At 49.4% G+C, this 17,519-nt stretch overlaps 1 protein-coding gene across 1 annotated transcript; it reads right to left on the bottom strand.

The window, feature by feature from the left end:
- Positions 1–10,925: 10,925 nt before the first annotated feature.
- Positions 10,926–14,509, bottom strand: Spr (sepiapterin reductase). Its single transcript, XM_051203080.1, has 3 exons — positions 14,203–14,509; positions 13,540–13,830; positions 10,926–11,330 (listed from the first exon to the last, which is right to left on the bottom strand). Exons 1-3 carry the CDS (start codon positions 14,507–14,509, stop codon positions 11,140–11,142), a joined length of 789 nt encoding a protein of 262 aa, XP_051059037.1. The 3' UTR covers positions 10,926–11,139.
- Between the last annotated feature and the right edge of the window lie 3,010 nt (positions 14,510–17,519).

Here is a 17,519-nt window from a genome sequence, read left to right as displayed (position 1 = left end):
GGCAGCCATTTTTTTTTCTTTTTTCCTAAAGAGCTTCTATTTGAAACTACAGACATTTTTTTTTCTCTCTGCCGTCAAAGGCTGAAGCAAAATTTCATGGCTTGTCATCTGAGAGAAGCGATAAATATTTCAAAACCAGTTGGGACAGAACAGAGAAACCATGCCAATAAGCAATCCCCCAGGGGCTCAAAGTGGGAAAATTGTTTTTCAAGGAAGAAAATGTTCGTGCTAATTCAGGTAGTACACATTCCTCATCATGGCGTCAGAAAAACAATTTAGAATAAACGTTTATTTCCAGTAAGTACTGGCCACAATGACTAAATGATTGCTTTTCAGAAAACGATAACAGCTGGTGATAGATAGTGCTGCACTCAAGATGCTGAGGCAGGGGGATCATGAGTTTGAAGGCAGCCTTGGTTAAGTAGTAAGTTCAAGGCCAGCCTGGGCTGCATAAAAAAAGCAAATAGGCTGGGAGCTGGCTGAACTTGCTGTATAGGCATGAGTACCTAAGTGTGGATTCCCAGCACCATGCAAAAAGCCAGGCACAGTGATGCATGCTTGTAATCCGAGTGCTGGAGGGGTGGAGATAGGGCCTTGCACAGCTGTCAAGGCCCAGGTTCAATGAGAGACCCCCGTCTCAAAAAATAAGACACATAGAAAGAGCTTGAGGGGTTACAACCAATGTCAACTTTTGACTTCCACATGCACATGAACACCCTCCTGGAGACCCTTCCTACCTCACATACAGGTAATAGGTTCTGTCCCATCATCTCTAGTATGTGGTTCTGCCCCGCCCGCCCTACCAAGCTGCCATTGGGCAGCACTGGCTTCAGTCTTGCTGCTCTGGCCTCTTATTTTCTGGGCCCTCCCCCACCGGCCACCCTAACAACCGGGCTACAACAATAACCACAACACAGGCCAGCCAAGCATTCTCCTGCTGCCGTGGAAGCCTTCCTCCCTTCCTTCTGCTGCATTTCTTTTTCCTTCGGCATGCTTTCCATAGCTGTGCTGAGTCAAATTTAGCCGGGCTATCCAGTTCTAGATGGAAAAGTCGACAGTCCCCAAATAAATGGCTCTGCCACATGGGCTTGCCTTGTGCACCCCCATGAGACCTCGGTGAGCACACAGAGGTGTGTCATGACAGGATGCACTTCCTAGTGGTCAGTAGAGACTAGGGTAGCACCCAGTCTGAGCCAGCTAATGTGCTGGGGCATGGGGACAGAGCCATGAGCATGCCAGAAACAACATGGCTGCCTCGCTCATAGAAGTTATCATTGAAGCTCATTGGCTGCAATGAAGCAGGATGGTGGGAATGCAGAGTGGGTGCAGCAGGTGTTGGGGGGAGCACGATATCAAAGGTGCCCGCCGTTTCCTATCTCCCACCAGACCCCTGCCTGAGAAAACTCTGGCCCAGACAGTGATATTCTGAATCGTGTGAACCTGGCACCTGGCACCATAACTCAACCCCCACACAATCCATCAGCTTAACCATGGAAGCCTGCTCCCTGGAAAGCCAACCCACACCCTGGCCAGGGACCTACACAGGCACTCTAAGAGTCCTGGGTCAGCTGGATTCTCACTCTCAGAAAGGAGAACTGATAGGAGTTGGGATGTGGGTCAGTTGGTTGCTTAGCATGCTTAAAGTTTTGGGTCTTGTCCCCAGAACAGCATAGAGTCTGGTGTGATAGACCACGCTTAAAATACCAGCACTCAGGAGGCTGAGGTAGGAGGATGACTGTGAGCTCAAGGATCGCTTGGTCTACACATCAAGTACTAGGCCAGCCAGGTTACACAGGGAGAGCCTGTCTCAAAAACAAGCAACAAAGACAAACAAAAATCCAAACAAAGTCCAGCAAAACTGTTCTTGAGAAGGGTCAATACACCTTCCATTTCTCCTTTTCTTCCTTACCTCTCCCTCCCCATCGTCCTTCCTTCTCTTCCCCTCCCTCCCCCTTTTCCTTCCTTCTTCCTTCCTTCCCTTCTTCCCTTCCTCTCTAACCTCTCCCTCATATCCCTCCTACTCCTTTTCCCAATTATATTATCTTCTAACCCCTGGTCACTATGGAAAACATTTTCAAGATATAGAAATCCAAAAAGAGCTAAATACAGCTCTTCTAAAATCCTACCACCCAGATGCTATCATTTTATAACCTGTTCCTAATACCAACTTCCATTTCCTGGGCTCTTTCTTGCTATAAGACACTGTTCTTGGACTTCCTGTGCTTTTCCACCAATTCCTTGAGAAGTCTTACTTAACCTGTCAGAGGTCAGAGGTCAGAGGACCTTACAGAGCTGCAAAAACTGAAACACGGATCCAGGTAGGTTGACTCGAGTGTTAAAGTTCTGATGCACATATTGCTAGCCTTAAAAAAAATGATCATAGGCGGGCATTGGTGGCTCATGCCTTTAATTCCTACACTTTAGAGCCAGAGGCAAGTGGATCTCTGAGTTTAAGGCCAGCCTGGTCTACAGAGTGAGTTCCAGGACATCCAGGGATACACAGAGAAACCCTGTCTTGAACATTCCCCCCCCTTCATGATCATAAACTTACATGACTCCTTTTCCCTTCTTTAGTTTTAAAATGCATTTATTTGTGAGTGTGTGTATGTGTGTGTGGGTACACATATCACATAGCACGTGTGGGACCAGGTGACGACTTTCAGATATAGATTCTCTTCTCCTCCCTTATGGGTTCCAGGTATCCAATTCAGGTCATCAGGCTTGGTGACAACTGCTCTTACACACTGACCTATCTCTCCAGCCCCTCTGTTTTTACAAAAACATTTTGAAAGAACTTCAAGTAAGATATTGTCATACTTTACATGCTATATGCATTGCTTAAGTAAGCTGTGTTTTAATTAATAAAGTTTTAAAAATTATGAGGGGGGAGGGGTGCTGGACATGCCATGGTGTGTGTGTGTGTGTGTGTGTGTGTGTGTGAGAATGTGTGTGTGTGTGTGTGTGTGTGTGAGAATGTGTGGGTGTGTGTGAGTGTGTGAGTATGTGTGAGTGTGAGAGTGTGTGTGTGTGTGAGTGTGTGTGAGAATGTGTGTGTGTGTGTGAGTGTATGTGTGAGTGTGTGAGAGTGTGTGTGAGTGTGTGTGAGTGTGTGCGAGTGTGTGTGTGTGAGTGAGTGTGTGTGAAAGGACAGCTTGGAGGCCTGGACTCCCTCCTTCTCCCTTTATGTGGGTCCGGGTATGGGACCCAGGCTGTCAGCCTTGCATATCAAGTGCTTTACCCCCTGAGCCATCTCTTGGGCCCTCAAGTAAAACGTTCATGATAAAAAACCAAAAAGAGATGAGTTTAGAGAAAACAAATCTTTGGCAATCCTATGACCTGAAAGATCACCATAGCCACTGAGACGTCACCTGCCATTGCCGTCAAGGATGTAGGATAAGGAACATAGCTGCGATTCTGAACACAGCACGGCTGCCCCAGTAAACTTCTACGAGCTGGAACTCCTGGAGGACTTGGCAGTTGGTGCACACTGAAGTGTGTGAATGTGTTTGAAGCCAGAACACTGATACCGACAGTTGCAAAAAGTCCATATATATATATATATATATATATATATATATATATATATATATATCTAAAAAAAAAAATTGGTGTTAAGAGGGGTTAAACCCTAGGTCTGTGCACAAAGATGTTATAAACTACCCTAGCTACAGGAGAGAGAGAATCGGGTCCAGGGGCCGGCGAAGCTGGACTCCATACCTGAGAGTATGGGGGAAGTGGCTAAGCTGGGGGAAGCCACTTCTGGCCTGGCCTCAGCCTTCTCATCTGTGCAGTGAGCAGCTACCGTGCTAACGTGGAGGGAACATCACTTCATGTTTGGGTTATCTGCGGCAACAGGGACGATTCCTGACACCGTTCCCACCCAGTGCTGGCACCAGAAACAAGAGGCCGGGAATATGAAAGGGCTGGGGTCAGGGCACACCAAAGGCTTAAGGACCCCCAAATGAGGGTATAAGTTCTATTTTCCTGGAGGGCTGGGCCAGCCAAGCCGATTAGGGGCCCTGAGCAGCTGTGGGCCCAGGAGGCCGCTGGGAGTGAGGGGATTCAAGCAATTCTTTCCCACCCTCTCCCCCACCAGCCTGCTCTGTGTAAAAATTCCAAACTCCCAATCAAACCCCCTTCTCTTCCCTCCTTTCATTCACCTGCCCATCTTCCTCTCCTCTTCTCTCCTTTTCTATCCAAACTCATAATTAATCGCTCAAGGCAAAAGTAATGAATGTTAATTGGCCATCTGTAGGAAGACTAATTAAAATCTACCACGCTGGGGTTTAAACATACCTATAGCAACGGAGTGAATCGGGAATGAGGCGAGGAGGGGCTGAGGTAACAGCTGAAAGACTGCAAAACACCATTGGGCTTAGGTGTGAGGGAACGATGCCAGAGAGAGGCCGAGATGCTGGAGAGGGAGACATGGAGACAGAAGGAAAAACTCTCCTGGACTTGCCACACCACTGCAGGGCCTGGCATTTTGTCATTGTTCTATTTGGTGTTTAATGAACACATTTGCACATTTTCCTCTTGCTGGACATGGCTGAAGGGGTGGCTAGAGTTTGTCAACACACAGTTGTCCCCCAGCCATAGGTCTGAACTCACTTAGTTCTCCAGGAACACTTGCCCTGTGTAAAATCGTACACATGCATACATGCACGGTTTTGCAGACTCCTGACTAAAAGGTTAAGACCGCTCCGCACACACAAGTGCACACCCGTTTGTGAGCTAAGTGCAACCCAGGGACACAATGTGTGATTAGACACAATCACTCATAATCACACTGTTGCATGTAACATGTGGCTTAAACACACAAACTGAAAGTTAGTGAAATACAGGTGGTGATGCACACTCAGGTAGCTTGTTATATTTAGATGTCCCAACTGGTCTCATAGGTGCCCGAATCCATGGCTGTGTGTTTGTACTATTAACTGGGACATTCTGCATCCCAGTACTTACAGGGTCACATAATACATTTCCATGCACAAGAGAAGCTAAATGCTCACACTCTGTGTGACTAATAAAGGAGGAAAACACACACACACAGACACACACACACACACAGATACTCACACACACACACACACACACACAACACTCCCTCTGTGGGCATGCTTCCCACAGTGCCATACCCTGTCCTCCCATATAAGTTTCTTCCTCTCCGTAGAACAGAACTGGGCACAGAGACCAGAAAAGATCCTGCCTCAGCTGAACCCACGTCAACCCCCAGGTCATCTCCAGCACTTTCCTTACAGCCTGTGTTCATTTTTGCCCAAAGGTCAGAACATGTAGCGGTCAGAGGGCAATGTCAGGTACCTTCCTCTGTCCCCCTCCATGTTAGTTTTTGAAAAAGGATCTCTCCCTGAACCCGGAACTTACCAGTTCTGCTAGACTGTCTGGCCAGTGAGCTTAAGGGTTCCATCTCCCTCCCCTGCCTTCCCTTCTCTGGGATTAAAGGTATGCACTGCCGTGCGAGGCTCTTACATGGGTACTGAGAATCTGAACTCAGATCCTCATTCTTGCCCAGCAAACACTTTACCTGCTCAGCATCTCCCTAGCTCAGGAGCAGGGACTATAGCTCCCATTCCACCATACAGGGATAAGGGTGGCTTCCTTGCTGGGGAGTTTCATTGCTGTTAAATCCTATTCTTTCTAATGGGTGTAAAGCAAGAGAGAGATCAAAGACAAAAGAAGATTCTGGTATCTAGGAGTGAATACCTAGAAAGGGCGTCCAGAGAGAATGGCACAGGACTCCACCTAAGGGACCTTGGCAGGGGAGGGCTAAGTGTTCCATGCCAGTCTTTTGTGTTCCCAGAGGCTTACAGTCTGTGACTTAAGATTTCCTGAAGTCCAGATTCATGGGCTAAAGATCATCCTCAGGTCCATTGAATAAAGCAGCCAAGATGACAGGACAGAGGAGGACAATATCCTTCTGTCCCCGATGGGCCTGTGCATGTCTCAGAAAGCAGAGATGGGCACGGAGAGGGACTCCTAGGAAGCCGACTGAAGACAAGCCCCAGTGGGTAAAGGCACTACTCCTGGAAGCCTGGGGACCTGAGTTCAACCCAGAGAACTCCTGTGTAGAAAAAAAAAAAAAAAAAAAAAAAAAAAAAAAAAAAAACACCTCCACAACATGGTCCTCTGACCCCCATATACACACCCCATCTCCACACACCATACACACTCCATAATAGTAAATATTAAAATTGCAAAAAGAGCCAGGTGGTGGTGGTGCATGCTTTTAATCCCAGCACTCAGGAGGCAGAGGCAGGTGGATCTCTGTGAGTTTGAGGCCAGCCTGGTCTACAGAGTGAGTTCCAGGACAGGCTCCAAAGCTGCACAGAGAAAGCCTGCCTCAGAAAAACAAAACAAAACAAAAACCAAAACAATAACAACAACAACAACAAAAAAAAAGGTCAGGAGCCTGACACCCTCCTGACCCTCCTGACACCACCCCTCCCCTGGCACACTCACCACGTGAGAGAACAACAGGTGAGTTTTCAGGACCACCTGGCTGTAAGGGACCCAACCAGACTTTCCTGGGTCTCTGCCTGGGAGGCACAGGACCTGCATCCTAGGGCATGGATTTCTGGAGAGCCTCCTGAGGGGGTTTTGGGATCTCCTGCCTGCTGAGGCCTCTCAATCCCTTGGAGGACCAGTCACCCCCCCTCCATTCCCACACTCACACACTCACACACTCTCACACTCACACTCACATACACCCCTCTGACAGCTTCTACATTTGGAACTGACAGATGTGCAAGGTAGCAGCTCGGCACCGCCTGTGCAGCTGAGGCCCCAGCGTCGCAAATGAAAAGGGCTTATTTCCAGCAAGGCTCAGGACTGCTGCCTGAGCACATGCCTGGTGTGTGTGTGTGTGTGTGTGTGTGTGTGTGTGTGTACATGTGAAAGAGCATGCATGTGTGGCTTCTCCCATCATCAAAAAATCTGTCTTGCTGTAGCTCTGGATCTTACTGCCTTCCTCTCTGGGTTTCTCCACCATGATTTAGCTCACCTGTTCCAGTCTTTGACTCTCACTTTGGTTTCTGTGTCCAAATTCTCCAGGGAGAAAAAGTGGTGTTTCCTCTTCCCAATGTTGCCCCTCTTCCCTTTTGGGTCTCATGCAAGTCTTGGAGGCTGAGGAGATGCCTCATTGGGGAAATGCTGCTCAACATTACAACCTGGGTTCAGATCCCCAGCAGTGTTGTAAAAAGCTGGGTGTAGTGATACAATCGGTAATTCCAGTGCTGGAGAGGTGGAGACAGGAGGCTCCTGGGACTCTCTGGCCGCCAGTCTAGAAGTCTAGCTAACTGGTGAGCTTTACAATCAGTGAGAACACTCCTCAAAGTATAAGTGAAAGGAAGATGTCTGACTTGGACCTGTGGCCTTCGTGTGTGTGTGTGTGTGTGTGTGTGTGTGTGTGTGTATATTTGCACACATCACTTGAATATACCATACACATAACGCATGCACATACATGAGAAACAGCCAGTTTTCCTCTGTTCCGTCATTAGCATGGGTTCCCATCGGGTGGGCAGGCAGTGGTTGGCATAGCTGTCCTACGGCAGTTTGGAAAGCAGGGCTCCAGCCTGCCTGGGTCCCTGTCCTAATGAGCCACCTCACTCTGTTCATCATACACTCACAGCTCAATGGGCCTTTTAAAAGCAGGCCTCTCCTCCCAACCTTTTTTGTGTCCATCTTTGCATTCCCAACCCCCAAGCCTGCTGACCTCCAAATCTGGCATCCCTGCAACTCTGACTTTAGCTGTATATACTGATCACTCTGGCCTTAGACTGGCCTCAATCCTGACCCTGAAGGACTGTTCCTTGAACTTCCCCTTCTCGGAAGGCCTGCCTCCTTAGTTACTGAATACTCTGGAGAACAGAGAAAGACACAGAAACCCACAGTTAGAGGAACAATGGGAGGGTGATGTTTACCTATTTCCTGGGGGACTCTGATACACTGCAGCCCTGTATGTTTTGTGGTGAAGGCATGAAGCCGTCCTTGAGGGCTGCTGGGTGGGGCCATCCCCTTGAAGCTGGTCTGCATAGGCAGCTGGCCAGCTTCACACTCGGCTGTCCCCTGGCCCACTAGCATGACTGTGGTGAGCTGGAACTAGTTAAAAGTCATAGGAAATCGCTTCTCCAGGCTGTTTGGAAAACACCAATCCTAGCAGCCTGAGCCGGACAGGCCTCAACAGCCAGAGTGTGGGCCAGAGACTTCTGATGCTCTTGAGAGCATGTCCTGGGTCTGGAAGTGGGAGCCAGGCCCCTCTTTTCCTTTGCTTTAGGGGAAGGAGGGTCCTGAGGGACTTTAAACTGCTTTCAGGTTTCTTAGCTGAGGAAGTTCTATGATGTGGGCTGCCTCACAAGCAAGAAAGGAATTTCTCTTTCCCCCTCTTCATTAAAAATTAAGCCCGGCCTCCCAACTCCAGCTAGGGCTACTAGGGCCTGAAGATTGTTTCCTATGGGGCAAATGAGCATTTCTAGGAAGGAAGGTGACTCAGGCCTCCTAGGGTGGGCTCTACTATGTCTCAGAGATGCCCAGCACCTGCCCCTGCCTCCAGGCTATAGAGAGAAGACAGGTGAACAGGGCAAGGATGGTTTCCTCTCTTTTCTTCCAGCCGGCCCCAGGCAAAGGCTTAAGGGGTTCTCCTGCTAATTTTCCAGTTTGCCATCTTGGGGCTTCTAATCTCAGGACTATCTCCCTTGCACACCAGGTCATTGAGATATAATCCATGTTGGAGAGATGTCACCCTGTGATGCCGCCTCTCCAGCGACTGGAAAGGCTCACTTCTCTCATTCTGAGTGAAGGGCACAGCTGGGCCCTCCTGGCATGTTCACACAGGGGTGTGCACACACATGCCACATGAGTCAGAACTTCTGCACATACATTAGCATGTGAGACCATGTTCTCTGGGGAAAGCTGCAGGGGGGGGGGCAGAAGGCAGAGTCCCAAGGCTCCATGCCTTGAAGTAAGACTTGGACACAGGGGAATGAGGCATGTTCTAGGAAAATGATCCAAAATCAGATGTTGAGGGGCAGCTGGCACCTCCAGGCTTTGCTGACAAGGCACCCACCCCAGCTTTGGTGTGGGGCATGTGGACATATGTATGGGGGAGGTTCCTGCCCACTCTGACCCCAGCTGGTTCCATTCATGGGTAGAGATACCACAGCTCTGTGGGGGGCAAGCCTGGTATATTTTCCATCCTAGTTCCTCAGGAGGCAGCTGCTGGCCCCTAGCTCAGACTATTAAACAGAAACAAAAACTACCCAGCTCAATGACAAAAAAGACAAAGACAAACCCTGTTTGTCTTTTGGCTAATCCATAGCCTGGGCAGCTGGACTCTGTGCATGTGCAGGCATGTATTTACGTGTGTGCTTACATGTGCTCTTGTGTGGGTAGGCTAAGGCCAGGCTATGAACTCTAGGAGACAGATGGCTAGGCCCTGGAGGCCAGCACAAAATCCCCAGTCTGAACGTTCTGGAGACACCGAGGCCAGGGCTGGAGTTGACTGACGCTGGGGAAATCTCTGTGGGCAGAGATGGTTGTGGGTCACTAGGATGGCCTTTTGTGACCTCCCTCAATTCTTTGAGTCCCCATGAGTCTGGAGGACAGACCACTTAGAATTCTCTAAAGCCTCTGTAATCAGAAGACATGAGAAAGTCTTGCCACCTGGTGGAAACATGTGGTATTCCTCCCAGAACTCCTGGGCTAGCAAAAATGAAAGAGGTCTGTCTGTGTGTCTCAACCACGGGGCATTTAGTTCCGAACATTTGCAAGCACTAGGCCATTCCGGGCGACCCATTGGGAAGGGTGCAGTGCTTTATTTAAGTGCCTTGCAATACACAGTCTTTTCGGAGGCAAGAGAATGACTTGCTGTGGGTTACCAGCTGGTGAAAAGGTCTAACCCAGCCATTTCCATTGCAGAGCTGGTAAAGACTCCACAGGGAAAGGTGATAGAGGTCACCCCTTTCACCTTGGGGAATCCTGTAGGACCCGAGATGGTTGTAACATACCCTGCAGGAAGGGCAGCCCCCATCTTTCCACACTGCACAGCCCCAGTGTGCCCTCTGCTGGGCACAAGGAGGACCAGGTCTTTTAACACTGCAGATGCTGGGCACAGGCTTTTTATTTCTTTTTTAAATTCTCGGGATCTTTGAGCTCCCGGTCAAAGGTAGGCTAGAGGCTGGATGCAGACCAGTCTCACAGCAAAAGTGTAGGTTGCACAAGGTTGGAATCTCTCAGCATTTCCTTCATGGATCCTTGTCCATCTCCCCACAGCAGACCATGAGCCACAGGGACAGGGTCAAGAGGGGTCAGTTATCACAGGAGCTGGGGTCTGTTTATAGCACTGCCAGGTGGGCAAGGGTAGAACTGGGAGTCCCAGCACTCACTGCTGAGGGCTGCTGCTGTGTTGGGCCCTGGGCGTGGATACTCATGGACTAGCTCTAGGACCCTAGGGAGCGGCAGTAAAGTGGACTAGCTCTAGGACCCTAGGGAGCAGCAGTAAAGCAGGTCAGTGTAGGCAGAAGCGGGACAAAGGCATAGGCGTCCCCGTGGATCCAGCCCGAAGCCTTTGGCCCTACACTGACCACGCTGTGGGCCTGGACTCCAGGAGGCAGGCAGCTCTCTGGCAAGGCTCTGGGAAGTAACAGCAGAAAAGAGCTCAGGACACCCTAGCTACGGAATCCGGCGCCCTCTAGAGGAGGTCAGCAGGCATGCGTGAAGGGCGACCCACACGACTGCACGGCCTTATACCTGTCCGTGCATTTGGACTAGAGTCAAGGGAGAAACAGTGGATACCAGAGGAAGAAGGCAGCAGAACAAACATAGGAAATTCAAGGAACAGTAATGCGATGCCCTCGGTCCTCTTCACGCACCAGATCCCGCCCTCCTTACCCCACAGACGAGACACTCAACCTCCCCTGAACAGTGTTTCAGCTCCTCCTCCTCTTCCCAGCTCTAAAGTTCTCTTCCTGGGGACAGAGAGCTCCAATGCCATCACCTCCCTCTCAGCCTCTGCAGAAGCCATCCGATGGCCGGTAGAGCCAGCCACTCTTTGCTGGCTGTGTCTGAGGGCTTATCTTTGTGTTAGGACAGGTTGGAGGGGCACTGTGGCAGGACATGGTCTTAACAGTCATAGAAGTCAACGTGGGCTCCAGACTGGAAGGCGTCCTCTTGAAGCAAGTTCAACAGTTTCTGGGCTGAGGTCCCACAATCCACCAGCTCCCCCTTTGACTTTAGCTCCTGTAGTCTGTTTCTTAACTCTGGGTCCTTGGAGGTTTCTCGAGCCAACTGCTGCATATCTGTGTCCAGGGGACCTAGTAGATGGAAAGTACAGGGTAGAGACAGAAGTTGTAGGTTCCCACTGTGTGTGGAGGGTGGAGCTGAGTCAGGTCTGCCCCAAGGCTCCATTATGTTGTCTTTTAACTTTTCTTCTCTTTTCAGTTGTTTTCTGTGTTGAAATTCAGAATCCTCCTGCCATAGCTTCTCCAGGACCAGGATTATAGGCAAGGGCCACCATGCCCACTCACATTACTACTGAGTTTTGAACTCAAAGCTGGAGTCTATTAAGCGTGGTTTACAATCAAGCGCATCATCTCTTATCCACGTGACACCTCTTCCTGACTTTCCCACTTTATCCATAGACACTAGGACCCTGCAGGTGTCTTACTCCACCTGCAGCCAACCAGGGACCAGGTGACACCGTCAGCATGGTCTCCAGCAGGTCCATGACTTAACTTTGCTTTCTTATTTCAAGTCCTCCTCCAGCCCTCTGATAAATTCACCTGGCTGCCCTTTGCTGGCCCACAGCTCCTCAAAACCCTGGATGGGGGCTCGGTTGGCTAAGTACTCACTGTACAAGCACAAGGTCCTGAGTTCAGATCCCCAGTAGAAAGCTGAGTGCAGGGGACGAGAGAGGAGATGCCTCCCTGTTAAAAGTACTTGCTGTTCTAGCAGAAAACCAGGGTTTGATTCCCAGAACCAACATGTCAGCTGACAAATCATCTATAATTCCAGTAACAAGGGAGATGATGCCCTCTTCTGGCCTTTGCAGATACTGCATGTGATGAACAGATAACACATTCAGGCAAAATACCCATAAACATAAATGCAAACTCTCTCTCTTTCTCTCTCTCTCTTTCTCTCTCTCTCTCTCTCTCTCTCTCTCTCTCTCTCTCTCTCTCTCTCACACACACACACACACCCTCAACCTCACTAGCATTTCTGTATAATGTCTTCCACCTGCTAAGGAATTGTGTAGCCTACCCAATTTTAATGGTGTTCAGGGACAGAAAAATCGGGAATCCTGGGCTGGAAGAAGACTCACTTTGCTTCATTAGAATGTCCTCTTGCTCTGAAACTCAGTCTCGTGTCGCCCACACGGGCTGTGTGGCCAGGGCTGACTTTGAACTCCTGCTCTCACCTCTCAAGTGCTCTCTCTACTGTGCCCAGTTTATCTCCTTGAGCGCCTCTGGGGACAGGCTTGCTACCTGTCCTTGGAAACCTGTTAGACCACTCTTACTGGAGTGGCCCCTGCTTGTCTACAGGCCGTGGGGATACCTAGGCCTCTTAGTAGTTTCTCCACGATGCTGAAGCAGCCTCCAGGGAGCTAACTTAGCTCTGAGCCCCTCTGCAATCAGCTGCCCTCCTAGCTGTGGTTTAGGTGTGATCACTGCTGTCTGAATGAGTCTAGGCTGAGCTCAGAGCCGGAGAACTGGAACAAGCAGTCTCATGTATGTGTGTGGAGGGCAGGTGCCAGTTAATTATGAGGAGACCCAGGCAGACCAAGAACTTAGAAACAAGTTTGGATCCTGGCCTGCCCACTCAAGTAGTACACAGACCATTTCCCAGGATCCTGACCTCTTCCAAACAGTACAGATAACTGGATCCCACCCTTGAGTTGCTCACACATTCCACCACATATTGCTACTCTCTAACCACAGAAATCAAAGCCTAGAAGAAAGGCCCCAGCATGGTGGCAACTTAATAGGCTGGTCAGACAAGACAAGGCACAGAAGACCACATACCCGTAATTTTGATGAGAACAGGGGCCCTGTCTTATTCATGCGAGCACTCTTTTCCCACCCCATTCAGGGTTCCACATAGCTCAGCCTGGCACGCTCACCACTCAACAATGTCTGCCTGCTTGTCTTTGAACAATTATTGTGGCCAGCATCCATGAAGCTTTGCTAGGTGTTGGGGTACATGAATAATATGTGGCCATTGAGGGACAAAAAACACAGCTAAACATACAAAGGTAATATAGTCTTTTGTTTTTTTAGTTGTAATTTTGTTTTTATGTGTATGGATGTTTTGTCCCACCTGTTAGTCAGGCATCTCCTAATGCTGAGTACCTCTGTCCCTGACTGTTCTAACTTTTGCAGTCTGTATTTCCCTTGCAAGACGAGGCAGGGTGCAATCTATTCTTTCTATTACTGAGAATATAGACCAGTCTCCCTCCCTTGCCCAGGCCGCAGAAAGGTACCAGCCATGTCCGGGGCAGCAATTGCAGTATCACCCACCTACCTGGAGCATAGCTCAGCACCCTCACACTGGGTTCCTCAGCAGCTAGGACCCGGCACAACATGTCTCGGGCAGCCTTCCCAGCACAGTACAGCCCCCAGCCCTTGAAGGGCTGTAGGGCACACAGAGATGAGATGTTAACCACAGTCTTGCTGAGGCCGGGGCTATCTGAGAAGGCCTTCAGGGTGCCGGAGGTCAAGCAGAGCATGGAGGTCAGGTTCAGAGCCCAGTAGTTGTTCACCTCAGCTGGGTCATTCACATTCAGGAAGCCTTTGGAAATATCCCCAAGAGAGCCTGAGAGAACAGGACCGAACAAATGACACAGCAGCGGGGGGTGAGTTGGGGGTCTCTTTTCCTCAGCCTTCCGCAGTTCCTCCTCATATCCATTTTACCCATTTACCCCAGCTATGCAGACAACCTTAACGCAAGCTAAGAACACACCTGACTGGGAGTAGAAAAGCAGGGGGATTTGTTCAGAGACCTGCTGTCATGACTTCCGCTCCCGCCAGGAGGCACTGTTCAAGGCAATGGAGAAATTTCTACAGGCGCTTTAGACAGCAAGGCTGGGCTAACCGTGCAGGGACATCCTGTTTCCGCTTGGAGTCTGGACTTTAGGGACTACCCACTAGTGAGAGGACGCAACCCTGGTCTGGCCGTGAGTCTCACCTGCATTGTTGATGAGCAGCAGGCGCTGCAGCCCCTCGGGCCTCGGAAGCTCGCGCACAGTGTGCAAAAGCTGCCGCACTCCGGTCTCGGTGCCCAGGTCGGTGGCTGCCCGCACCACTCGCAGACCAGGATGCTGTTCGCCCAGCTCCTCCTCCAGCTGCAGCAGCGCCAAGTCACAGCGTGCGCTCAGTAGAAGCACGGAACCGGGCGACAGCAGCCGGGCCAGCAGCGGGGCAAGGGCGCGGCCAAAGCCTCGGGAAGCCCCGGTCAGCACGCACACAGTGCGGCCCAGTCTGCCGACCTCCATGCCTGGAACTGAGAGGCTGGCAGAGCCACTAAACCGACACGGGGCGGGGCCTATCCTTGGCATTGGGTAGAGGAAGGGCGGGCAAGCATCCACCAGTGTATGTGTGTAGAGAACGACCAATAGCCAGGGAGGCATGGCCTGATAGGAAATCCCAGTCACCTTCCCAGAGCAGCTGATTCCACTAGAGCCACTCCCACAAGCTCGGCTCCTTCCTGGAACCATGTGCCTTCAATTTCCACTCCATTCCAGAACCAGCCTCTTCCACCAGGGTGGGTTGTCTTCATCCATACAGGGCATACCAGGAAACTATCAGTGACAGCAGTGGCTCAAGTCCTTCCTTGCCTGTGTGGAGTTTAGTGTCCCCTTGCACCCTGGATGTCAGAAGCTTTATTTGGAAGAGCACAGCTCCCCCAGGAGAAAACAAAGAGAAAGACTAATGCTCACAACCATCTCTTAAATGAGATAATGACCCATCTAACAGTAAAAACACACCTTGATTCCTCGGGATTTTCGGAAAGACACTTTAGCACATGAACCCGAGTCATGAATGTATTAAACCAATTAATAATGTCAAGTGGTAAAGAAAAATTCCCCAAGCCAGTGTGGTGGTACACACTTGTAGAACCAGCAGTTGGTGAAGGATAAGGAGTGTAAGAAAGATTGTTGCACTCCATTCTCAGCATGAGACGAGCTAGAACTGATCTGAGTGACAGACAAGCAGGGAGCTCCAACAGCCTCTTCCCTAGCTGTCTGCTAGCACCTCTTTGCTTCAGAATGTTACAGGTGCTATTCTCACTAATTTAGCCCTAATCAGATTAGGGAAGGTGGCAATCATAAGGGGCAGTCTCAAATCCAAAATTATATATTGGATAAGGTCTTTCTCCTAGGCAAGTGAGGTGTGGAACTAGGGGGATATAAGTCCTACATGCCTACAGGAGAGAACAGGAATGTATCTCCATTTGTTTTTATAAAGCACTGTTGTGCCAAATCAGCACCTTGGCCATTTATGACTTTTCTCTATGCTTGAGTCCCTTTGTGCAGAATTGTACACTGAAAACCTCTTAGTGTTTCACTAGTCTGTTGAGTTTGTTATTACCTGATTTCCAAGGAATGGGAGGATCTTCTAGAGTACACAGTTGTGTTCAAGGCCAGGTGATGTAAATTAGACCATGTCCCAAAACAAATCTCAAAAGAGACAAAAAGGGGATGGGGTGTGTGGAGAGATAGCCCAGTCAGTGAAGGGCTTTCCTTGTCTAGATTGATGCCTGAAACTCACCCTAAAAAAAAAATGGGTGTGACTGAGTGATGGTGGTGCTTGCCTTTAACATCAGCACTCAGGAGGCTGAGGCAGTCAAATGTATGAGTTTGGGATGAGACTATTCAACACAGAGAGTTTCAGGACAGCCAAGACCACAAGAGAAACCCTGTTTCAGATATCTGTACCCATACTCTCATACCCATATGTGTCTGTCTGTATGTCTGTCTGTCTCTGTGTGTGTCAGTCTCTGTTGAGAAAGAGAGTCAGGGAGAACAACAGAGACAGAGAGATAGATGGAGCTTCTATGTCTTGTTAATAAAAGTGAGGTGATGTGGTTCTCCTAACCCCACACTGGGAAGGCAGTACCGATCCCTGGGACTCCCTGGCCAGCCAGCATAGCCCAGTTGGTGACTTGTTGTGGGCCAGTGAAAGAATCTGCCCTTTGACCACATTTTAAAGGTGGGTACACAGAAGTACACACATTGTCCTCTGTCTTTCATAACCACCCTGCCTCTCACCCTTATCCATACACACATGAGCAGACACATTTGTAAATACAGAGTGGGAAAAAAAAGAGAAAAAGGAAAGAAAAATTCCTAAAATGAAAGTAAGCATTTGGAGATAGGATTACATGTTTTAAAAATCTCTTTTAAACATCTTATTGTTTTCATGTGTATGGGTGTCTTGCCTTCATGTATGGTTGAGCACCACTGTGTGAAATGCACAATGAAGGCCAGAAAAAAGGTCTTCGGGTCCCCTGGAAATGAAGATACTGACACTTATGAGCAGCCTTGTGGGTGTGGGGAATAGAACCCAGGTTGTCTGGCAGAGCAACCATGTGCTGTAATAGGCTTCTCTTGAACTTGTGTCCTCTGGAAGAGCAGCAGATGATCTTAACTGATGAGACCACTCTCCAGGCCCTTTAATGATTTCAAACGACCTCCACATATGGCTCTCACACAAAACAAGCCTAAGAGCTGCTGGGATAGCAACTGGCAGTACCAAGCTGAAGGGCTCAAAGGCCAAGAGTGGAGAACTGACAGAATCCCACATCTGTGTCCTGGTTTATTTTTGTCAACACCAAATAGAGTCCTCTGAGGAGGAGACCTCAAAATGAGGAATTGACCCCATCAGACTGGCTTTCCAGCATGTCTCTGGAGGAATTTCCTGGTTGACAAAGGAGAGTACAACCCAGTGTGGCTGGAGCCACTTCTGGGCAGGCAGTCCAGGGTTCTATAAGAGAGCAGGCTGTAGGGGCTGGAGAGAAGGCTCCATGGTTAGGAGCACTGGGCGCTCGCTCTCAGAGGTCCTGAGTTCACATCCCAGCACACAAATAGACGTTCCCATTCATCTATAATAGGATCAGATTCCCTCTTCTGGGGAGAAGATATACGTGCATATGAAGTACTTATCTACATAAAACATAAACAAAATGTTAAAAGAGAAATACAGAAAAAATAGAGGAATAACAAAAGAAAAAAAGGAAGGAAGGAAGGAAGGGAGGAGGAAGGGTTGGGAGGAAGAAAAGAAGAAAGAAAGGAAGGAAGAACTGAAGGAATGAAGGAAGGAAGAGATACAAAGAAAGGAATTCAGGCTGAGTAAGCCAAGGAAAGCCAGCCAGGAAGAAGCATTTCTCCATGATCTCTGCTTTTGGGCTTTGGTGGGAAGTCTCAGGTCTACTGGGGGCCATGTGAGGAATGATGTCATCGTTATGCCTCACAGATGTTAGCCCCAGAGCCTGTGGTGCCATGG

This window comes from Phodopus roborovskii, unplaced genomic scaffold, assembly GCF_943737965.1.
Source record: "Phodopus roborovskii unplaced genomic scaffold, PHOROB, whole genome shotgun sequence".
NCBI lineage: Eukaryota > Metazoa > Chordata > Mammalia > Rodentia > Cricetidae > Phodopus > Phodopus roborovskii.
This window is presented reverse-complemented; position numbering and strand designations above follow the sequence as displayed.